The 26,078-nt window shown below is 40.4% G+C and overlaps 1 protein-coding gene across 16 annotated transcripts in view; it reads right to left on the reverse strand.

The window, feature by feature from the left end:
- The window catches only part of GRIN2A (glutamate ionotropic receptor NMDA type subunit 2A), a 294,429-nt gene that overhangs the window by 96,313 nt on the left and 172,038 nt on the right, over window positions 1-26,078 (reverse strand). For all 16 annotated transcript variants that reach the window (XM_039492617.1, XM_039492630.1, XM_039492631.1 and 13 more), the window contains one exon: window positions 21,678-21,792. In XM_039492617.1, coding sequence (XP_039348551.1) covers window positions 21,678-21,792 — 115 coding nt within the window. The remainder of the gene's footprint in view (window positions 1-21,677; window positions 21,793-26,078) is intronic.

Genomic DNA, 26,078 nt, shown 5'->3' on the forward strand with positions numbered 1-26,078 from the left:
TAAACTTTTATTGGGGGAAACCCAGTGTGTTGGACTGTCATTCTAATCAGATTTTTATTTGTTATTTATTATTTATTATTATTATTAACAACCCTTTTCACTTAAAAGGTTTCATGTGACGGACTTAATTACTTTACAAACATTGAACAAACACATCTTGGGTAGTAGATAATTAAATCATTGAGCATTTACTATATACGGAAATATTTTGCCAAAGCTGGGCAATTTGTATGCAATTGCATATAATGGTTTGCAATTCAATGCAATAATGCACAGACTTGATTTTTTGTACAATTCTCAACACCTGATTATGGTTGATTTTAACTATATGAAACCCACTGATTTAAAGGGAGTTTGAAACGTCACTCTCCAATTAAGTCTGAAAATCTACTATTGAGCTGAATTTTAAAAAGACAAAAAAAATCAATTTGATTGATGTATCACGGACAAAGGTACACTACACTGACGCTGTATATTCTGATGCAACATTATTTTAATGTATAGTCTCTAAAAGCTAAACTACATTTGATATGTATACATTTGGATGTAGCACCTCAAAAGTAGGGGATGATCTCTCTCAACTATGAATGAATTAACTTCAAAGCTTTTCAATAGTGTAGCAGTAGGAATGCAATGCTTGAGGGAGACTACTGTACATTGGGAAGTGGGCGGTAGTAGTCTTCCATCAAGGACCTCTGGAAATATATTGGGTCAAGAAACATGTTCTGCTGGTTTAAAGTGTAGCTTAACTAAAGCTATACCGATGCAATGGGAAATCTAACATTTTATAGAGTGCAGTTTGTATGCAAACACATAATATATTCTGACAAGAATAGGAATTTTAGCTATCAATCTAAAACATGGGGAAAGGGGCATGTATTACCAGTATATTTGTTATAGGTTTGTTGCTCTTAATTAGCATACATTTGCCAAAGGGTCTTTTAAGAAGAAAACAAATCACTAAGGTGCTATATCAAGTTTCTGTCTTTGCACAGACCAATTCCGGCACTCTAATGCGCACTATTAGAATTTAAATTGAAAGAAAATATGCTCCAAGAATTATCTGAGTTAAACATCTAACCAGGAGAAAGGCTCTACATAATAAACTGCACAGTGAAGATAGCAAATCCATGAAGATATTATGCAATGCAAAATATTACTCAGAACTGGTGGATGAATAATGGTTTGATATTGTAGGATAAAATATTAAGTTGCAAAATTGAGTGTATTTTGTAAGTTTAAACAAATATCAGAAGAGTACTTAGGGCTCATTTCAGAGGGCGGTATATGTTTTTTCTGGAGGTTTCTTTAGATGTTGGTTTAAAAATCTCCCTTTTTAATATAAGAAAAGGAGCAATTGTAGGAAAGAAAAAAAATGATAGAATGATTTCACACATATAATTCTAGTCAATGAGTGAGTGAGATGCTGCATTCTCAGCAATATGAAAGGCAATGGAAGTGCTCTGCTGTAAGACCTGCTAAGAAGGGATTCTAATCAAGACTCACAAACAGAAATTTATAGCCTGCTGCTGCAGCTACCAGGTCTTCCTCCACCAGATAGCCTACTCCTTAAATGCCTCTTCCTCATTCCCCAGTGAAGGGTTGCTGGGTTCTTCTATTCTTCCCTCCACAGAAAAGGAGAGCAGAGCATGCGGGATGTTGCTAGTCTATCAAAGGGCACTTTCAGAGACTGTCTCCTCTTAAGACAACAAAGGGGAAAACAAGAAGACCAGCAGGGACATTTTTTACTCCCCTTTCCACATTTGAGGCCAGCAGAAATTAGAGCCTGACAGTAGTTTCAGCTTCATTTCTGCTGAATTGTGACAGGATTTACTTCCTTGCCAGGAGAACACACTCCATGTGGCTAGAAGCACATGGGTTTACAATCAAAAGCCCATGAAGGTGAGCCCAGAACCAATCTATTGCAGAGGCATTTGTAGTATGACAAATTTGCCATTTGGATAGACCTGGGCTACACAGATTGGTTTCAGAAGCACAAAATATCGCAATAGAAATCTGGTCCGACAATAAAGAGCACTGCAACCAGGCTTTGATTGCCAATTCCTTATAGTGTGAGGAGAAAGCTGTGCAGTTCAGTTCCAGGACTTTGATTTAGTTCAATCTGCTCATCACTGTGATCAATTATAGGAACAAGAGGAGATTGTTTCTACTAATCAGACTGTGCACTACAGGAAAGAGTCCAGCTGAGTTGTTCTTTACTTATCTCTGGTTCAAGACATATGGTTTAGTCATAGGACATTCTGTATTCTCCACTCTCAGCTGCTCCGTAGCTATCTCTTCCTTTCTCCATTCTCCATCCCAGCTATTTCAGCTTCCGTTCACAGTTAACCATGCTGGCCTCCAAGCACAACAGACAACTCACATGTGAGGACCCTGTGAGTCCAACAAGTACTGCTTCAGCTCTCAGTAAGCCTCTTACATCACTTAGTACAGCACTAATAAGGAGACGGCATAAATTCTTGGTTATCACCATCAAGAAGAAAATTGTCACCATTAATTCTTAATAGGAATATGAAAAGGTATTCCAACAGAAGATCCAACATTCTGAAGTCTTAACACAAATATGTATGTTCAGTGCCATTTGTTCTCTGCCAGTGTATATCCTTCTGGGCATGAATAAGCCATAACGACTGCCAAAATGTAGGCTATGCAAAATATTGTCAAATACATAAATGGAAGTACTAAACAGAAATAGTGAACATTGCTACTTGTTGCCATCAGCAGATTAAGTTGAAGCCCAGTGCTACTAATTCGCTTTCCCTATTGATCTTGGGCCTGGTCTACACTGGGGGGCGGGAGGGGTCGATGTAAGATAAGCAACTTCAGCTACGAGAATAGCGTAGCTGAAGTCGACGTATTTTATTTTGACTTACCTCCCATCTTCACGGCGTGGGATTGACGGCTGCAGCTCCCCCGTCGACTCCACTTCAGCCTCTCACCCTGATGGAGTTCCGGAGTCGATGGGGAGCACGTTCGGGGATCAATTTATTGCATCTAGACGAGACGCGATAAATCGATCCCTGATAGATTGAGTACTACCCATCGATCAGGCGGGTAGTGTCGACGTGCCCTTGGTGGCATCACAATACACAGAATTAGAACTTAAAATTGAAGAGTCTAGACATTTATATCAGGTCCTGATGATTTGAAACACATAAGCAAAATAGAGTGAGCTTGTATAACAGAGAAGAATGAAGCATTACAAGTGAAATGGGAATTTTACAACCCTAAAATGCCCACTGCGTCTTGTCGGCCACTGCACAATGATAATATAGTGCAGAAAAAGTAAAGCACTTATTACATATTTGCATGGGAAGGAACAAGAATCTTAGGGACAATTTGCATAAGTTTATTCTAAAGAAAGCTGTGCTGTAATGAGAAGTAATTTGTAAGGTGGAAAAGCTCTCATTAGGCTTGGCAGAATTCTATTTTTATTATTTTATAATTTCAGTGATGATATTGATGTTTATTTTAAGACTTTATTTTTATTGGCTTAAGTGTTACACAAAATTATAGGGCTTACGTTTTTTATTTTTATCCATTTACATTTTCACAGTTGAATGGGAAATTATGGGAGAGACAATTATTCAATGACTGTCTGAGATTCAAAAAGTTAAAGCTTGATAACCGTTAAAACACAAGTTACCGGCAGCCCATGTCATGTCAAAATATACAAAATAAATATCCCTAAATCAAACTCTAAAAAGTTCTCAAGCAGCATTTTTCTTATTTTGCCTATCTGTAAATTTTGATTATTATTATTGATGGAAATATTTTTGTCTGCGTGTCGTGAAATTGACAGTTACCAATATTTACCAATCAAAATCAAATCCTTTTAAACCCACCTATAATGTAGTCGGATGTAATCTGCACTCTCTTATGCACTGCTGATGACATGTCCTTTCTGATTACGTGCAGGAAATGCATGGGTTTAACTATTTTCCTTAGTTACAGGTATCCATTTTCTAGCCAGCATGCTGAAGGCACCATATTTCCAGGGCCGCCCGGGGTGGGGGGGGAAGTGGGGCAATTTCCCCCAGGCCCCGGGCCCCGCAGGGGCTCCGTGAGCTGCTCCAGGTTTTCGGCAGCACTTTGGCGACGGGCCCTTCACTCGCTTCAGGTCTTCGGCGGCGGGTCCTTCAGTGCAGCAGAAGACTCGGAGCGAATGAAAGACCTGCCACTGAAGTGCTGCTGAACCCTCGGAGTGCCACCCGGTGAGTACAAGCGCCGCAAGTGGCAGGAAAAAAAAGCCACGATTGGTGGCACTTAGGCTGCTCTAGCGCCGCCGCTTCATTCTTCGGCTGCATTCGGCGGCGGGTCCTTCCCTCTGAGAGGGACCCACCGCTGAATTGCTACCGAAGACCCGGCCATGCCCCAGGCCCCCTGAATCCTCTGGGCAGCCCTGCATATTTCATGTCTCCTTACCAACCCACCTAATTAATTCATATATACATTGAGCAGAAAGTGTGATAAGACCCCATCTGAGGGGAGATACTACTCGAAGGGGTGCATTAGTTCATATTATTACAATGCTTTGAAAATGAAAGGTTCTCCGCTGAGAGTTATTACTATAGTTAATTTATCCTAACATTGAGCAGTGTATTAGTGTACACATGGGAAATCCTGCAGTCCTTAGTCCCTTACTGTGGCATGAATGAAGACTGAATAAGGACTGCAGGATTTTCTTTTGCTTATTTTACCCCCTTCCCCATTGGAATAGAGATCTAACATGATCACTCTACCCTGCTCCCAATTAAGGCTACGAAAGGATGACATTTATTGAACCGAAGTGGTGTGGGAGCATCACAACTCAGGTGCCAAGATTTCACAGCAGCAGGTAAGAATGGACAAAAAGTGTGCAGTATGTGGTATACAGATTATAATTGATTGTGGGCACCCAGACTCTCTTCCTGTGTGTCTGCTTCTCTTCCCCCGTTGTTAAATTACAGAGCAGATTAATAACACTGTCAGGATTTTAACGGAAGACACAACTAAACTAACTATGAATTAATTAAAAGTAAAGTTGAGTTAAAACAAAACCATTATCTGTCATTTGTAACCATGCATAAATCAAGTGTCTCTTCTAGACGACCCAAGGCTTGTAAAACTTCGCATGATTCTCAATGAACTTTTTGTTCAGGGGGGCAGCTCTGTCAGTCAAGTGGACAGGGCATGGCCCTGGCAGTCAGGAGAGCTGGGTTCTATCCTTGTCTCTGCTACTGACTGGCTGAGTGATTTTTAGGTACATCACTACATCTCTCTGTCTGTGTCTCCTCTCATGAGTTGGCTTTCTTGGCTATTTAGACTGTCAGCTCTTCAGGGCAGAGACTGTCTCATGTGTTTGTACTGTGACTTGCACCACAAGGCCCCAGTCTTGGTTGGGGCCCTCTAGGCACTAATGTAATATAAACAGTTGTAATTATAAATAGGCAAAATCCTCTTTTCCCATTCAGTAACCATGTTAATGAATCGCCATGATGTTAGGACAAGGAGTACTATGCCAGAGTGTGCCTAGTTTGAATTGGAAGCCTAAGCAGACTCAAGAAATTAGAGTTATCCTGTGCAGTTAATAAAACCGATGGCAAACTTCATGGATATAAAATTATCATTTGTTACTTAGATAGCTGGTGCACACAGTGCCTCAGACATAAGACAACAAGGTTCCTGCCCTAAGCAGGTATAATGTAGGGTACACAATTAAAGTGAAGCTATCATAGAAGTGAAGGACTGGAAGGTCATCTAGTACAGTCCTGGGCACTGAAGACCATCCCTGACAGGTGTTTGTCCAACCTGTTCTTAAAAATCCCCAGTGATGGAGATTCCACAACCTCAATAGGCAATTTGTTCCAGTGCTTAACTACCCTGACAGTTAGGAAGTTTTTCCTAATATTCAACCTAAACCTCCCTCGCTGCAATTTAAGCCCATTGCTTCTTGTCCTATCCACAGACGTTAATGAGAACAATTTTTCACCCTCCTCCTTGTAACTACATTTTATGTACTTGAAAACTTATGTCCCCCCTCAGTCTTCTCTTCTCCATACTAAGCAAACCCAATGTTTTCAATCTTCCCTCATAGGTCATGTTTTCTGGAACTTTAATCATTTTTGTTGCTCTCTCTGGACTTTCTCCAATTTGTCCACATCTTTCCTGAAATGTGATGGCCAGAACTGGACACAGTACTCCAGTTGAGGCCAAACCACCTTGGAATAGAGCAGAAGAATTACTTCTTATGTCTTGCTTACAACACTCCTGCTGATACATCCCTGAATGTTTGTTTTTCAGCAGTGTAACACTGTTGACTCATGTTTAGCTTCTGATCCAGTATGACCCCCAGATCCCTTTCCGCGGTACTCCTTCCTAGACAGTCATTTTGCATTTTGTGTGTGTTCAACTGATTGTTCCTTCCTAAGTGGAGTACTTTGCATTTGCACTTATTGAATTTGATCATATTTACTTCAGACTATTTGTCCAGATCATTTTGAATTTTAATCCCGCCCTCCAAAGCACCTGCAACCCATCCCAGCTTGCTATCTTCTGCAAATGTTATAAGTGTACTCTTTATGCCATTATCTAAATTATTTATGAAGATATTGAACAGAACCGGACCAGACATACCCAGTGTAGACCTAGCCAGTAAGCAAAAGTGGAAGGAGAAACCACAATATAGAAGCCCTACTATAAATAGGGCCCTACCAAATTCACCATCCATTTTCAAAAATGTAACGGTCACAGCATTTAAAAAATCTTGAATTTCACTGTTTCAGATATTTAAGTCTTAAACTTCACAGCGTTGTAACAAAACATGACTATGTATTTAAAAACAGAAAAATATAAATATGTAAAGCCCTTAAGACTCAGCATTTCTCAAGCTGGGTGTCCTCAGCCAAAAGGGGGTTGCAAGGGTATCGTAACAAGTAACAGAGGTCAAGTATCAGAGGGGTCGCCGTGTTAGTCTGGATCTGTAAAAAGCAACAAAGAGTCCTGTGGCACCTCATAGACTAACAGAAGTGTTGGAACATAAGCTTTCATGGGTGAATACAAGGTGCCACAGGACTCTTTGTCGCTTTTTAAGTATCGGGAGGTAGCTGTGTTATTCTGTATCCACAAAAACAATGAGGAGTCTGGTGGCACCTTAAAGACTAACAGATTTATTTGGGCATAAGCTTTTGTGGGTAAAAATCCACTTCTTCAGATGCATGGAGTGAAAAATCACAGATACAGGCATAAATAAAGATTTTAAAGTAGCCATTCTTCAACAAAAAAACTTAAAAAACAGACTTCAAAAAGAAACTGCTGAGCTACAATTCATTTACAAACTTAACACCATCAATTTGGGCATGAATAGGGACTGGGAGTGGCTGGCTCACTACAAAAGCAATTTTCCCTTTCTTGGTATTGATACCTCCTCATCAATTATTGGGAGTGGACAACATCCACCCTGACTAAATTGGCCTTCAATATTGGTTCTCCACTTTTAAGGTAACTCCCTTCTCTTCATGTGCCAATATATATTTATGCCTGTATCTGCAATTTTCACTCCTTTCATCTGAAGAAGTGGGGTTTTTACCCACGAAAGCTTATCCTCAAATAAATCTGTTGGTCTTTAAAGTGCCACCGGACTTCTCGTTGTTTTTAAGGCTATTGTAAGGGAGTCATGATGTTGCCACCCTTACTTCTGCGCTGCCTTCAGAGCTGGGCGACTGGAGAGCAGCGGCCGCTGGCTGGGTGTCTTGCTTTGAAGGCAGCACCGCTGCTAACAGCAGCACAGATGTAAGGATAGCAATACTGTGACCCCCCCTACAATAGCCTTGCAAACCCCTTTTGGGTCAAGACCCCCAGTCTGAAAAACACTATGTACCATGCATCTGAAGAAGTGAGGTTTTTTACCCATGAAAGCTTGTGCCCAAATAAATCTGTTAGTCTTTAAGATGCCACTGGACTCCTTGTTGTTTTTATGTACTTTTGTACACTTTTACCCTATAGTGTAGGGTATTTTTATAGTATAGAGTAAAAGTATACAAAAGACCAGATTTCACAGGGGAAGACCAGATTTCATGGTCTATCACACATTTTTTCATGGCTGTGAATTTGGTATGGCCCTAACCATAAATGCGACTGGAGACAAAGTTGTGTGCAAAGTCCCAAGCAGACAGTGCTGTACCAGCAAACAAAAATACTTCCAGTTCTCCAGACATCTTTATTTCAATAGTACATTGCTTTAACAAATAAGCTATTCCCATTGGGTCTCTTCCCTTTTAATTGGCTAATTATATTTTCAGTTCCCAATATAAGGGCCACAAGAATCCAAATGTGATGAGCTCTCCCTCCAGGAGATTCTAAGGGAGTCTCATAACCCAAGCAATCTGGGCTAGTGTTCAACATGGGGAGATTCAAGTAATTTTTCTCTAATATTCCTTTTAAAATCTCTTTTCCCATTGTGGTAATGTGATTTTTTTCGAGCGACATCCATTTAATTGAGCAGTAAATGCACTATAGAAGGACCATTTGGAACTCGGCATTATGTAACCCAGAAGATGGAGCTATTGAACAGTTCAGAGACAGGTCTGAAAAATTTGATTTATGTTCCATCCCTAAATCCAATTAGCTACACATAGTTACAGTCTACAGCACATAGATCTATACAAAGGAGAATAGTTTGCTTAGAGGGCAAAGAGATGGCAATGTGTGTGTCTGAAAAGAGAGTCTGTTTAAAGATCCCTAAGAAGCCAATTAAAGTCAACAGCAAAATTACAAGTGGGAGTAAGATTACTGTGGGCAGACATCATAGTGAAGGGACCATATGTGTGTATATAGAAACTTCATTAAGGTGGAGTCTGTAATTTAGGGTAATACACCGTAAAGGGATACTGTCTTTTTCCAAAACAGACACATTATAAATATAAATATACATGCGCGCGCACACACACACACACACACACACACTTCCGTATACAAACATTTTGAATCTCTGCTTTAAGGATAAAACTCAACACAGTTTTAACTATGAAATGGCAATCACTGCTTCCATAATGCACGCATACAGTATACATTTGTAGGCACACACACACAAATATACTTAAAAGCTCCTCCTTGCAGCCACGTCTTGCATCTTCACCTGGATTTAGGAAGTTTTCCTTTTGTTTTGATTTCACCTCTCCAGGATACAAGTGAAAATACATAACACAGCTGAGAATGCAGGAGCTTGTTTGATGTCAGATAGAAATACTAGTTATTAGAGCCTCATCTCATTCAGTCTTTACCAAAGTAACCCAGTGAGTTGGCTAGAAAAAAACATATTCTGATAACATCATTTGTATATGTACATTTTCTGCAAACTACAACTGGCAATAGCTGAAGATGGTGATGATAAATTATTTATCTTTATGTAACATATTTAGACAAAAACAACTAAAAACTCAACAAAACATAACATACAGAATAGCTCATTACTGTGCATTATAAAAAATAGATAAATCAAGTGACTGTCACTAGTAATATCATCCTGGCTGAAGACCGGAATAATTGCAGGGAAGTAAAGAAAAACATATTCCACATACACCACACAAATTCTAAAAGGAATAATCAGATATAAAAGTGCAACTTGTAGAAAGTCAATATTATCATTGAAATGGATAGCTTGATGTTGTGCTGGGAATAAAGCAATTTAACAATAGGATTCCATTCAACGGGTTTTGCAATCTATGTGAGGTACTATGAACTGTCAGATTATATTTATGGTACTAAATCTTTTCAGGATATTAGAACATAAGTAATCAAAGGAACAGTATGTTAACAATAAATATTTGACAAAGATTATACCTCAGAGTAAATATTATACAACAAATAGCACTATGACTGGGCAGCTAACTAACGCAAAAACATCATTGCAATAATTTGCATTAGTATAATTCAGTATATAATATCAGAGGGGTAGCCGTGTTAGTCTGGATCAGTAAAAGCAGCAAAGAGTCCTGTGGCACCTTATAGACTAACAGAAGTTTTGGAGCATGAGCTTTCGTGGGTGAATACCCACTTCGTCGGATGCATGTAGTGGAAATTTCCAGGGGCAGGTGTATATATATGCACAAGCAAGAAGCAGGCTCGAGATAACAAGGTTAGTTCAATCAGGGAGGATGAGGCCCTCTTCTAGCAGTTGAGGTGTGAAAACCGAGGGAGGATAAACTGGTTTTGTAGTTGGCAAGTCATTCACAGTCTTTGTTTAATCCTGAGCTGATGGTGTCAATTTTGCAGATGAACTGAAGCTCAGCAGTTTCTCTTTGAAGTCTGATCCTGAAGTTTTTTTGCTGCAGGGTGGCCACCTTAAGATCTGCTATTGTGTGGCCAGGGAGGTTGAAGTGTTCTCCTACAGGTTTTTCTATATTGCCATTCCTAATATCTGATTTGTGTCCATTTATCCTTTTCCGTAGAGACTGTCCAGTTTGGCCGATGTACATAGCAGAGGGGCATTGCTGGCATATGATAGCATATATTACATTGGTGGATGTGCAGGTGAATGAACCAGTGATGATGTGGCAGATCTGGTTAGGTCCTGTGATGGTGTCGCTGGTGTAGATATGTGGGCACAGTTGGCATCGAGGTTTCTTGCTGTCTTATTTTAGTGAAGTCCATTTGTATGGAAGTTTGGTTATTTATGAGAGTCTCCAGGTTGGAGAGCTCTTTTTTGATGTTTTCCTGTTTGCTGTATAGGATGCTGATCAGGTGGTTACTCAGTTTCTTTGAAAGAGTATGGCATAATCTCTCACTGTGGTCTGTGTAGTATGTAGATAGCAGTGGATTTTTTACCTTTAGTCCATTTGGTATGATGTCCATCCATTTGCATTTGGAAAGGAAGCAGATGCCAACATTTTTATGGCTGACCTGGAACAATGCTTCCTCAGCTCTCGTCCACTCACGCCCCTTCTCTACCTACGCTACATTGATGACATCTTCATCATCTGGACCCATGGGAAGGAGACTCTGGAAAAATTCCACCACGATTTCAACAGCTTCCACCCCACCATCAACCTCAGCCTGGACCAATCTACATGGGAGGTCCACTTCCTTGATACCACGGTGCAAATAAGTTATGGTCACATTAACACCACCCTATACCGAAAACCTACCGACTGCTATGCCTACCTTCATGCCTCCAGCTTCCATCCCGGGCACACCACACAATCCATTGTCTACAGCCAAGCACTGAGGTACAACTGCATCTGCTCTAACCCCTCAGACAGAGACCAACACCTACAAAATCATAGAATCATAGAATCTCAGGGTTGGAAGGGACCTCAGGAGGTCATCTAGTCCAACCCCCTTCTCAAAGCAGGACCAAACCCAACTAAATCATCCCAGCCAGGGCTTTGTCAAATCTCCACCAAGCATTCTCAAAACTACAATACCCACACGAGGAAATAAGGAAATAGATCAACAGAGCCAGACGTGTACCCAGAAGCCTCCTACTGCAAGACAAACCCAAGAAAGAAACCAACAGGACTCCACTGGCCATCACATACAGTCCCCAGCTAAAACCCCTCCAATGCATCATCAGGGATCTACAACCCATCCTGGACAATGATCCCACACTTTCACAGGCCTTGGGTGGCAGGCCAGTCCTCGCCCACAGACAACCTGCCAACCTGAAGCATATTCTCACCAGTAACTGCACACCGCACCATAGTAATTCTAACTCAGGAACTAATCCATGCAATAAACCTCGATGCCAACTCTGCCCACATATCTACACCAGCAACACCATCACAGGACCTAACCAGATTTGCCACACCATCACCGGTTCATTCACCTGCACATCCACCAATGTAATATACACCATCATATGCCAGCAATACCCCTCTGCTATGTACATCGGCCAAACTGGACAGTCTCTACAGAAAAGGATAAATGGACACAAATCAGATATTAGGAATGGCAATATACAAAAACCTGTAGGAGAACACTTCAACCTCCCTGGCCACACAATAGCAGATCTTAAAGTTGCCATCCTGCAGCAAAGAAACTTCAGGACCAGACTTCAAAGAGAAACTGCTGAGCTTCAGTTCATCTGCAAATTTGACACCATCAGCTCAGGATTAAACAAAGACTGTGAATTACTTGCCAACTACAAAACCAGTTTCTCCTCCCTCGGTTTTCACACCTCAACTGCTAGAAGAGGACCTCATCCTCCCTGATTGAACTAACCTCGTTATCTCGAGCCTGCTTCTTGCTTGCGCATATATATATACACACTTGCCCCTGGAAATTTCCACTACATGCATCCGACGAAGTGGGTATTCACCCACGAAAGCTCATGCTCCAAAACTTCTGTTAGTCTATAAGGTGCCACAGGACTCTTTGCTGCTTTTTCAGTATATAAAATGCTTGCTAAATTACAAGACTATTATTCATAATAATTATGTAACAAAAATGTGACAGAATGAGATGAATAGCTACATCTGCTCTCATTACTGTTCAAACAGGCACATTCTCCTTCAGAACACATTTCATTTGCAATATATATATATATATGTCAGAGTACATGATTTCTTTTTCTCTCAAACGCCAACAGGTGTGGTGAGGATGTACAAACTTGGAATATCTCACTCATATCAAGAAATTAATACCAAGCAAATATATAGACTGACATACACTTTTTGTAGGAAAACTAGCTGTTTCCTTTGTTCTAGTGGACTTCTTCAACTACTCTTAGGGAATATTTCATCTTAGTTTTAAGTCAGTATCTGGAAACTACAAGATTTGATCAATTAAGCATGTCAGTTTAGTAACAACGGACAATGGCAGAAAACTACCACTAAAAACAAACCTTTCAAAATTAACGGGTCCTGCACATGCCTATCACAACATCTGGTATACCTTATCCAGTGCATCAAAAGTGCCCAGCAACAATTATGTGGGTGACTCCAGCCAATCACTAAGCTCGCAAATGAACTCACAGAAAAATGATAAAGGACAAAAACCCCATATCACCTGTGGATAAACACTTTCCACAAAGCGATCATTCCATATCTGATCTTTCAATACTCATCCTCAGAGAAACCCTGCATGCACCTTCAGAAGGCAAGCCTGGGAACTTAAATTCATGATGTTAGACACCACATATCATAGACTCAACAGGGACACTGGTTTCATGGCTCATTACAACAATTTGTAACACACACTTGCCAGCTAACCCTTATTGGCCCACTTCAAACTCCTATTGCATAATAATCTAACTCTTATTGCCCACTCCATTTCGATGGCCTCCTACAACATGCATTACCTCTTATGCCTAACCATCTGCCCCTACTTGTATTTAACTTATTCTGATTTCCTTCCCAAGACTGAAGAAGAGCTCTGTGTATAACTTATACCTTCCACCAACAGAAGTTGGTCCAATAAAAAATACTGCGTCACCCACCTTATCTCACTGCAGAGAAAAGCATGAGAGAAAACATTTTTTCTAAGGAAAAAAGCATTTGTCATCCCCCTTCCATTGCAAAATATGATGCATGGCAGGATAGAGAATACTGGAATCACTTTATATTTTTGAAGGTCCTCTTGCATGACACTTTTCTCTAGATCCCAGTTTCCTCAAGCCGCATGCTACAATTAGTACATATACATGTTAATGACAGGAAACATTAATTCTAGAATATAACCTGAAAGTTCTTGGTGAAGTTAAAGAAACATATTGGACCCTCTGACCCCAAAACTGGGTTGAGAGCCTCACAAGGGAGACTATGCAGCTCTACCCCTTATTCTGCATCCCACTCCTCGGTGGACAGGAAAGCACAGATATTGTGGCCCTCAGGCACTAAAGCAGTGTTTCCCAAACTTGGGATGCCGCTTGTGTAGGGAAAGCCCCTGGCGGGCCGGGCTGGTTTGTTTATATGCCCCATCTGGAGGTCCAGCCAATCACGGCTCCCACTGGCTGCGGTTCGCTGCTACAGGCCAAGGGGAGCTGCTGGAAGTGGCACAGGCCGAGGGCCGTACCGGCTGCCGCTTCCAGCAGCTCCCATTGGCCTGGAGCAGCAAACCGTGGCCAGTGGGAGCTGCGATCAGCCGAACCTGCGCCCGGGGCAGGTAAACAAACTGGCCCGGCCCACCAGGGACTTTCCCTACACAAGCGGCATCCCAAGTTTGGGAAACACTGCACTAGAGTAATAAGTGATATATATACACACACCCCTATATTACAGATAGACAGCAGCAGAGCAATCACACAGGTTATTGCAGCCCTGAGTGGTTTTACTGCTGCTCCTTAGTTTGTGAAGAAAAGTCCCAGTGCATGGCATAGTTCCTTCAGCTGTGTTGAGATTAGGATTTGACCCAACTAGCCTAGGGCAGCATAGCCTTGTTTAGTGCAAGTTTTTAAATAAGCCTGAGAAATACTGGATTAGATCTAAGCCTATGGTATGAACACTCGGAACCCTCTAATAGTGCAGGTTTGGAATTTCACTATAATAGGAGAGTACTACTCAGGCCAATGACCCCCTTTGTCTTCACCTCCAGATTGATGGTTTGACTGCTGCCTTCTTGGCTGATGCATAGGGGACTGAATCAGGGACCTTCCAAAACTAAAAGCATGAGCTGCTACAGCTTGAGCTAAAGTGCCAAGAATCTATACATTGGGGCTGTGACAACTCATATCCTCTGTGGATTGGCACAGAAGGGATCTCTAACATACGCACACTAGTGGGTTATAATGGTAGGGCCTCGGCAGCTGAAGTAGTGTCTAGATGGCCATGTCTTCACTCCCAGTGGGGAACAGCTCCAGCACAAATGCCCCTGCTCCTGTATTCTTCCCACTGGAACCAGCTGCTATAAAAATAGGAGTCAAGCATTCTTCACCACTCCTCCACAACAGTTACAATTCTTCCTCTATTTTTTTCAGCCAGAGAGGAGGAGACTGGGGATTATTCTTTTGGAACACAGCATTTAACAACTGCTAGGTAATAACTGATGCATTCCAAGGAAATTAGCTAAGTAGAACACCAATACAATGAAGTGAAATTTCACTATAATAAAACCTATAAAAAAAAGCCAGGTGGTTCACTGAAAAGCAGAGATGCAATTCTGGACTTTACTCTGAATACAGTTTTGTCATGAACACATCTAGAAATACATTGTGTTTACATTTTAACTAACATGATTTTAAACAGGACTTTGCAAGTAAGCTAGCCAAGAAAGTGTGTTGCTACATCTACTCTAGGTGTAAAGTCATGTTTAACATCATGTTAGAACATATTAGCCCCATGACAGAGTTGCCTATAAGAAGGTTCCATTTTTTATTTCACATGAGGAATATGTAAGCAAATGGACATTTAGTTCCCAGTTATTTCAACCATTCTAGTTAAAAGGTATATGGTCTCCCCATATTTTTTATTGAAAGTACCATTGTGTGCACTGAATTGCCAACAAAACTGCAGCCTCACTTCATCTACTTTGGATGCAATGATTTCCTGAGAAATTATACTGGGTACTGTATTACCTCAGTGGTTTTTCAACATCATGGTAATTTGACAGCAAAAAGCTTTCCAAAATCCGAACCAATATTCTGTTTCTCAGTTCTCAACATGGACAGTGCTGCTTTGCTTGTAATGCTGTACGTGCTACACTTCCTCTATTGGCTATATGAAACAGGAGATTTTTTTTGCCAGACATAACTCTCCGTGGAGAACTTAGTTCTCTTATCTCAGACAGGGGATTCCTCCACCACAAGCCCGCTGTTTTCATGATATGCATGTCATATCTTGCACATCAAGGCTGACTCCTGCTTCTGCAAGTTAATCAAAGTGCAAAATCAAGCCCTAGACCATATACAATAAATGCAGTGTTAATGCACAGTTGAAATTTTAATAAGTCTGGAAATATGGAAGTGAAGGTTCCTACAGCAACATGAGATTTGGAACAGACTCAGCTGTGTTGTACATACAATGTACTATTTTCTACAAACATTTTTGCAAGCAGGAGTAAAGCAAAAAATGTTTTTTACATCTCGCTAGTTTATTATGCATTTTAAAAAAGTCTCTCTTTTTTCCCCCTTACCTTAGAAATATGAGAGATATAAGATGCTCACTTCCCTTTCTGTGCAGGTGGGCAGACATGAACAGTGATATCAACAAGGCTATAACCTGAACTGTACTACTCCCTGCCTCCAATCTAGGACCAAGGGAGTGGTAAGTCTCACTCTTAGGGTACGGCACCATTTGACATTACTCTGAAGACTGGGGTTCTTCAGAAAGAGAAGGATTTGAGGATATTGTAGCTAATTTTATAAAGGTAATAGGAAGCAGTAAAAATGTTTTTAATAAATCAGACTATGTGTTTGCCTTTACACATCACAGAATAGTAACAAAGCACAAAAATTGCTTTTAGCCTCTGCTCACCTTTATATCTGGAATATACTCTTAAGTGTAATATGTTCCTGCTTTTGCTACTAAATGTTCGCCATAAAGTAAGGTTTGGTATAAGATATGCAAAGTAGCTGAATTAATTTTTCTCTAGGAACTTAATTTTGCATTTGATATTTTTTATCTATTTTTACTACACGTTGATATGTTTTTTGCATTTAATGTCCTTGGCTTCTTTAAAAAAAAAAACAGACGATATGTGATTCATGCTTAAAATGTTTGTATTTAAATGGCCCCAAAAGCCTTTGAAGTTCACATCTCCGTGAGGTCAATTGAATGGGAAAGGATGATACCTCATTGAGGTGAACAGACACTACTGTTTGGCTGTGGAGGGATTTCTGCAGGGCTAGTTTAACAGGGCAGCAGCACATCACACTGTATTAGAGAGGGGTGGTGCTGCTTACTCTTGCATTTTTATCCAGGTAGACCATTTCAATGAAGCACACACATTACACACTCTATGTAAACTGTCTTGCCTGAGAACATGCCCTGTGCCCAGCAAGAATGGGCGGGAGAATACATGGAGCTTGGGGAGCTTCTTTAAGGTCTATCATAATATCTTGGTGGATGCCTACTTAACATTCCCAGAAGTAATTTTCAGCCTTATAACTATTATTCGTTCAACCAACCTTTTTCAAACTTGGTTGTGGACCACCCACTCCCCTCCGCCCCCCCCCCCAGTTAATACTATTTATACACTAAGTGTAAGTTTCAAAGTTTGCATGTCTGAGTCATTTATAGAGGGAAAGTGATTCTTTTTTTAATTTTTACAGTGAGAACATGTACCTTTTTCAGCTTGTAACAACTCAGCTATGGCTGAATGGATTTTCTGCACATTTAAACCTTGCAGCTAAATCCAGCATAGGTATTTTTAGTCCCAAAAGAGAAATTTTATGGAAGTTATAATCAAGTAAAAACAGATTATTATACTATGAGCAAAGCAATACTGAATCAAGGGGTTTCATATTAAAACTTGTACCTTCCGGAGAAAACTAGATAAAAGCACCTCACATTAAACAGAAGCAATTACTCTTCATTACCCACATTATAAAGTAACTATACTGCAATTTGTACGTACATTCGTTATACTACAAGTACTACTGGATTGTTGTACTATCAGTATTTTACATGAGTGACCCATATAATTAGACACTAGGAGTTATAAAATTCCACTGAAACAGAACTGTGATGCAACCTATTGAAACACTGCCAGTTGAAGTAAAATTGTGCCCATCAGGAAACCAACAAAAGGAAGATGTTGGCTCTAAGTTTAATAATATATTTATACCGTTTGAAAGGTGTCAGACTTTCTGTCAAACTCCTACTAGAACAAGAAAAGGGGAAACATTAAATAAACTTGAATGACACTGTACAGATCTAAGTGTCCACACTCAGTTTGTTCCTGCTAGTGCAGGAAGCAACTGAGGTGTATGGTATGTGAAGGGAACTCTAAGAAGGCACATGGAGCACTGTCTATCCATGCCAGAAGAAAGACAGGAAGTCATGGATGTGGTTTAATTGGGCCACAACTTCATTCACTTATAATATGTACCCAGCAATAAATTGCACAGTATAGAGAAGAGGGGGTCAGCCCCCACTGGTCCAGACATAGGAGACCCAATCTCCACTAGGTCCCCTGATGTCCACAGATTCCCTTTTTTATTTTTAAACTAAGGTGAGCCATATTTGCATGCAGTGTCTGCTCCCAGACTGCCACAGAGCCTATAAGGTTGCAGTGGGTACAGCAGAGATGATAAAAAGATTTACATAAACTGTTAGGCTAATACCTTCTCATGCCTCCAAGTTGAAATTCACGTATTCTCATTCCTTGTCTGAAGCTGCACAATGGAAATATAATGCTTCAAAACATGTCTGGTTACATGTAGCAGAGCCTGTACTCAGTCCTCCCCACTCTCAGATGGTGGTCACGTGTTGAAATAGACCCAAGTATTTCTTTGAAGTGTGGAGAGCATTCACATCAAGGAGTTTGGACATGACTCATCCCCCGGTCAGTTTCCTTAAGCAGTTACTAGTTCATTTTTCAAAACTATCAAACCACTTGCTTTGGTGGGCTCATAAGACAAATTTAATTATATAAAATGTATGAGATGATGATGCAACTATGAGGATCATTGGCTATGTCTTAAACCACTTTCCCCTTGAGCTGTCTCATACTAATACTGACCTCACAGTGTGTTGTTTGAAAGTGATTTTTCCACAGGTTAATATATAATTGGTAGACTATTGCATATTTAAAAATAACATTTAAGATTTTAGTGATGGTTACTGAGCAGAATGTTCCTCACAACATTCAGATTTACAGGTTTAGTTCACACTGCAGGATTAAATTTAATTCATGTCAATGAATATAAAGAAATACGTCATGTGATATGTGAAACTCTCTCTGCAGGGCTATCACGTTTGCTGAGACTACAGTAACTCATTCTTGATCATACAAATTCAGCTCGGAAACTGATTCAACAACATTTAGGCAAACTGGGGCTCTTGCATTCTGTGTGTACCCCAGATGTGAATCTCACAGGACTTCATGGATTTCAGCGGGAGCTTAGGTTCCCAAGCAGTGCACAATCAAACATTAAGAATTTAAAATACACCGGTCATACCTCTGCTTATTTTTCCTAGGCCCTGATACAGCAAGCCTTTTCTTAGTTCTAGGTTATGGCATGTTACTCACAATTAACTTGATTAATAATCCCACTCTTTTCAAATATGTGCGTAAAGTTGGCAGAATCTGGCCCTCAATAAATGCACTTTCAATGGGAATACTATAAGAGTGAAGATTTGTAGGATCAGTCTCATGATATATTTATTTATGTTCTAAATCATCACATTCTGCAGCATTAGCATTTATCAAAGAAAACAGAATTACTTACTAGCTACAGTGCATTTTGTTCCATGGAGCACATGCCTTGGGCATGGAGGTTTATGTGCACCAATAAGAGCTTAGTCCTCAGTATAATTAAGTGCATTCTAGATACAGTCAAGATTCAGAACCTCAAGCCAAATTTTGAAAGGATTAAGATTAATACTTGAAAGGAATTTAATACAGTGTGTTTTAATAAAAAATATTTTGCAACACATATTGACCATTTATACCTTTACTGCCAGGCAGATTATTAATTAATTATTATTATTATTATTATTTTGGCTGATAGGGAGAGCAGGGCATGACATTTTAATTAGCACTGAAAAAAACTTTTAAAACGTGAAATTATTCAAATTGATAAAAATGCCAAGGGGTTTCTAGATTGTGTTTGGATTTTTAAATGTATCCAAATTTAGGAAAGATTGTGGAGTTCACTCACTCCTTCAGTGTGAGCTCAGTTTAATTAGTGAACTCGGAAGAAATTGCAGAGCAGTCTCCAAAAATTCTTTGATCCACATGGCATATCCTGACCAATATTCTGCTCTCCCAATGCATACAGAAATCCTAATGATGACAAAACGATAGACTTGTGTCACCAATATCAATGGTAATACTGCCCATACAGAGAGAGCAGATTATCCTAGCTGAGTATATTTGCTGCCGTAGGTCACAAAAGATAATTTTCTTATCTGAACTGAGCATAGAAAATGTTAGTGCCCACTCTTAGATCACCACATTAAGTGATTTCAGATTTGTTAAGGTTTTGAAAGCTGGGAACCACGTATCATTGGGGCTTATTTGATAGGATATAATTTTAAAAGTCAGTTAGGACATAAGAAAATAAAGAGGCCTTGACTGAAAAAGTGTTTGTGAAATAGTATCTTAAAAGGGGAGGAAACTAAAACAAGCAAGACTATTATACAATAAGGACCCAATTCTGATGTTAATGGCAGTAGATGGTGGTTAAATGACAGAAAAATTTAGTCCTGGATGCTAAATTGCCATTTTAAATACTAAACTCCACTTTAAAAATATTTACACCCTCTAAATTGCCATGTGTGTTATCTATATGATAAGATTCCAGGAGAGTCACCCTGCATGTCATTCTGAAGCTTAAAATGGCTGTTGAGTCACTATGAAATGATAGGAACAGCTATAAGCATAGTTGAGAGCTCTCTTTGTTTAGAATATCACCAAATTGAATCATCACTGGGTTTTGTGGCCTGCTACTATCCAATTTTTAAATTCTCAGCCATTTTGACTTTGCAGATGACACCCAAACAACAGCAAGGCATGTGTCTATGCCATGCCAACTGTCCAAGACCATTGTGATATCTGAAGTATATTCGGGTCACTCCCCTTACTTTGCAGTTACTTTGCATGCAAAAATGTCATTGTTGGATGAGGGAGACTGCACAGATGGTGGATTACTTGGCATAACGGCCACACCCATGCCACCACATGGGCTATCAGCAACTAGTTCTGCGTTAAGAAGTGTGCCTTCAGGATGTAGTAGTACTAACACAATTATTAGAGCTGGCTGGAACATTTTAGAGACAATGTATTTTTGTCTTAAATATGCTGTTTCATCAAAGCGGAAATGTTTTGCAGAGATTTACTGATTTTGACAAGTTTTTGACAGGAAGGTTTCTGAGGTCCTGTGTGGCTTCTCTAGTCACTTTTGATAAGGCAGACAGACACCCGTGAATTGAAAACCTGACCTTTTTGATCCAAAAATAATAATGTTTTGAGGCAATTCTATTTCGCAAAAATGTTTGAGAGGTTTTGTTGTTATTCCAATGCAAAACAAAAACAAATTTCAAAACCTCCAAAGCTGTTGCAAAACGGAATGGTGATCCTACAGCCAGATCTAATACCTATAATGAAAATACTGCGCACTTACACACAGCCTTACATCCAAGGACTTCAAATCACTAATGAATGAAGATTCAACATCCCTAATAGGCAGGTATTGCTATCCCTGTTTTACAGAAAGAAAAACTTAAGCACAAGTGACCTACTTAAGGTCACTCAAGAACAAAACCAGGAGTAGAACCCATAAACCCAGATACCCAGTTTTGTGTTTTAGCCACATGATCATCCTTCTCCTACCTTCAGACAGTGGCATGCACATATGAAAGTATATGCTGCACGTACACAGCCTAATATATACATTCTGTTGAAATTGAACACATACCATGTCCCCAGTCTATTTTTTGGGGTTGCCTACATTTACAGTCAGAATAGCAGTGTATTGACATCAACAAACCAGGGATTCAGAAGTGTTTCACGGAGCGGGAGCTGCACTGAAATTCTCTCTTTGTGCCTTTCAGTACATTAACACGCAGACATATGCTCACCTTCTCCCACTTCCGGTCCTTGTTCAGCACTATCACCACCAGCTTTGGGTGTGCCTGGTAGCCATCTTCTGTGAAGGACAAATCTTTACCTTCCCAAGTCACATTCATCATAAACCTAGCAGAAAAAAAAAAAGTTCAGTGAAAAATGAATGAGCTGGCCAACAGTTAATGAGCAAGCTAATTCAATCATCAGAACAATCCTGATGAAATACACACACATTAAATCCCATCACTGCTGTGAAAATCCTAGGTCTGCAGCTGGAGTCTCTGGGGCATTCCTTGAAGGGAAGAGAAAGCAAAGTACAATATACACTTGACTTGCACTGCAGAGGAAGGCGGTTATTTCCCACCTTGTTACTGGATTTGCTTTCCATCAATTTATCATAATTTGGTTGAAGGTAGGAGAACAATAAAATGCATTATGGATATGATGTGACCTCTTAATGCACAGGAGGAGTGTAGATGAAAACCATCCAGTTCAACGTAATTCAAATAAGTTCATACAGATTTGTTATTAGATATTGTTTAGGCCAAGAAACAAACTGTTTATTTGATTTTACATTTAACATTTGCTCATGCTTCTATATTTTGTATCCTTAGCTGTAACTTCATTGTAGTTTAATTAAACCTGTTACCAAAGAGGAACTATATGTTCCAACTGTATTAATACTGACGTTATCATTAATCATATTTTATATTTGCTTATAATGAAATATGCAAAAAATGTGACTCACCCATTTTATCTCCATTTACATCAATAAAAACAATACAATAGAGGAATGCTACCACCTTTCTGTTATACAGATCAATTGGAATGTCAGATCATGCTAACAAATATTTTAAAGCAACTTAATATCATACCTTACCATGGCCTTGAAACCTGACCTGAACTCGGTGGCCTCCGAGAGGGTAGGCTCTCATCACCTCCTATAGTGGCTTCGTGCTCTGCTCCTGGTCACCACCGCCATCTTGTTGCACTGTGTGTGCTGCGGAGTGAGTGTCCTGACGCATCACAGTGAGGTGATGGTGGCCGGCAGGAGTGGGTCATGCAGCCACTGTCACCCTTATCCCACAGGCAGGTGGCAACCAGAGATGGATTGTGGGTATGAGGAGCAGAAAGTCTCCACCAGGCAAAGCCCCAAGGATGAGGCAGAAGTGGCACTGACACGTGCTCTAGAAGGAGCACTGGGTCTGAAAAGGATTTGACACTGTCAAGTTGGGTTCAAAGTCAGCTGTTCCCAGGTCAGTGTCAGGTCTGGGTAGAGCTTTAAAATTAGGCCCAAACAGACCTCTATAGCTTACCCCAGCTCGTATTTTCTCTCTTTCCAATATCCTCTCCCTCTCCTTCATTCTCAACTATTCTATTTGCATTTCTCTGTGTTAAAACACATTTTGTTTGAATGGGCCAAGGTTCCCAAGCAATCCAAGTAACTCTGCATGACTGTCCTGTCATCATCATCATTTACCAATCTTTGTTTCATCCATATATTTTATCAGCAGTGAGTTTATGGTTGCTTCTAGATCGTTAATGAATATGTTGAATACCATCAAACCTAGTACCAATCTCTGTGGAGAGCCACTAGAAACACCCCTATTCAGTGATTATTCCCCACTGAGAAGTATTTTTGACATCTGTCAGTTAGCCAATTCTTAACCCATTTAACATATGCTCTATTGATATCATAGTACTAATTTCTTGATCAGAGTTGTGCAGTATTGCAAAATGCCTTACAAAAGTCTTAAGTATTTTACATCTATGAAGTTACCTTTATCAATCAAACTTGCAGTCTCACCAAAGAGTGAGAGCAGGTTTATTTCATAAGATCAATTTTCTGCTAAACAGTGTTGACTGGCATTAATTATATCCCTGTTCATTAATTCTTAATCAACTGACTCCCACATCAGCTTTTCCACTATTTTGCCTGGATTGATGTCAGGCTAACTAGCCTATAGTTACCTGTGTCATCTTGCTTGCCCTTTTTGAACACTGGCACATTAGCACTCTTCCAGTCTTTGGAAATTTTCCCCTTAATTCAAGATCTATTAAAGTTGAACATCAGCAGTTCAGAGATCTCCTTGGCCAACTCTTTTAGGACTGTTGGGTACAAGTTATCTGGGCCTGTTGATTGAAAAGTGTTTATCACTAGTAGAGATTCTTTAACATCTTCCTTAACTACTAATGGATTGGAAAATACTTAATTATTCTCATATTATTTATGAGAGTCATTTATTGACCACTTCTGCCTTTTCTGCATTATCATTAACTATTTTACCATCTCCATCTAGTAGTGGGCCTTATAACCATTGCTAGGATTCTTTTTCCTAATGTGCTTAAACTTCTCCTTATTGTCCTTTGCCCTTCCAGACATGGGTTTTTCTCTCATATCCTTAGCTTCCCATATCAGTTCTCTGCATTTTAAAGCAGTCAATATAAATCAGATGTTATCTATTTCCTCTTTCTCTATTTGTTATATATTGCTTTTTATTTCTAATTGCTGCCTTCATTTCACTACTGAATTAGGAAGGCCTTTTAGACAAAGTTGTCCCTTTTTCTTCATTGTGGAACCATAGCTTTTCTAGCCATCTAATAAGCTCTTCTTCAAGAGCTCTATATTTTCATTCACAATTTTTCTCTAAATGTTTCTGCCCAGCCAATTTTGCTCGGTTTTCCTCAGCTTTAAGAAATTAGCATTTTTGAAGCGCATACATTACAAACCTCTAGTGAAGAGCTAATGTACAGCAATTCTGACTTTTAAGCCCTCAATTACAACTTCTATTACAAGTAAAATCCCTGTTTCCCCATTCTTATCTGTGCAGATCCCCAGCAACAGTAGAAATTGTATGTTTCTGTTGTGTAAAAACAGCAAGATTAAAACAGTGCGTGCCTGAGGAAATCAGCACACTCTTCTCACCCACAGCCAGGGCCAGTGCAACCATTTAGGCAACCTAGGCGGTTGCCTAGGGCGCTGGCATTTGGGAGGCTCCATTTTCTTTGGCAGCGACCGCGGCGGCCGGATCTTCGGCTGCTCCAGTTGCCGCCGGCATTTAGGTGGAGGGAGCTGGGCAGGGGAGTGCGGGGAGGGATGCCTGCAGTAAGTAAGGCGGGGAGGGGTGGCACGCAAGGGAATTCCCCACTCCAGCTCACCCCTGCCCCACCTCCTCCCCGAGCATGCCGTGGCCGCTTCACTTCTCCCACCTCCCAGGCTTGCAGCTGCAAGTGGGGTGTCTCAGGGTGGGGGAGAGCTGCCACGGGGGGTGGGGAGAGAACCTCAGGGCGGAGGCGTGGGTGGGAGGGCACAAGGTGGAAGTTTTGCCTAGGGCGCGAAACATCCTTGCACCTGCCCTGCCCACAGCACATCGCATGCAGAAGGGAAGACTGAATTGTGCCAGATGGTTTGGCTCTGGAAAGAGGCAGGGACAAGTCTACATAGAGAAGCGACTCAAATACAATTCATCTGGTGCTTCTACCTACATGAGAGTCAAGGGCAAACATCAGAGATTATCCTTCTCCTACCTTCTTCTCCTGTGTTCCTCAGACTCCTTTATTGGGTCTTGATTCATACAATTGAAATTGTAAGATCTTTGGAGAAGCTACCATACCTTCCTGAGGGTATGGCTACACTTGAAAGTTGCAGCGCTGGTTGTGCCCTGCAAGTGTGGACGGGGTGTAATTGCAGCGCTGGAAAGCCTCCACCAGCGCTGCAACTTGTAAGTGTAGCCAAGCCCTGAGTGTTTGGAGAGCAGCTAATACAATGGGGCCTTAACCCTACCTGGAGCCTTTGGGCAGTACCATAATGCAAGCAAACAAACAAACAATCTGGCCTTGAGATTGGAGATGCACTGTACTCCCACAGCACAAACTCTGGGGAGGACTCTCACACCACCTAAATCAGTATGAATCCTCCAAAACATAACACAGAAAAGCTCACAGGTGCATTGGGAATGGTAGTTAGACGTATCTGCCTTTGTAACAAATCTATGAAAATATATTTTCATAACATACTGTACAGATTATGATCAGAGCTATACTTTAATCCATTCAAAGGATGTGCAACCATACATTGCCCCCTTTTTGATAAACTTCTAAATGCTGAATAATGGAACCAAGACTTACTATCATTTTAAGACAACAACATCCATACGATCAGTTTCACACTTTAGCATTGCCATTTGATATTAGCCCCTCTCCTGGATAGTAATTTACATGCTTGCAGTATTATTCATCTAGGTCTCATCTATTAAAAATGTTTTAGGGACCTTTTCTCCAAGTTCTCTATATAAAAATCAACTTCCAAACCATACACAGAGAACAAGTATATTACTCTCCTATGCAATAATGGAAATAGTATATGTCATAACTTTTCCTATCCTGTGTGGGCTTGGGTCAGATCCTTATCCCTA

This window comes from Mauremys reevesii, linkage group 10 (assembly GCF_016161935.1).
Source record: "Mauremys reevesii isolate NIE-2019 linkage group 10, ASM1616193v1, whole genome shotgun sequence".
Classification (NCBI taxonomy): domain Eukaryota; kingdom Metazoa; phylum Chordata; order Testudines; family Geoemydidae; genus Mauremys; species Mauremys reevesii.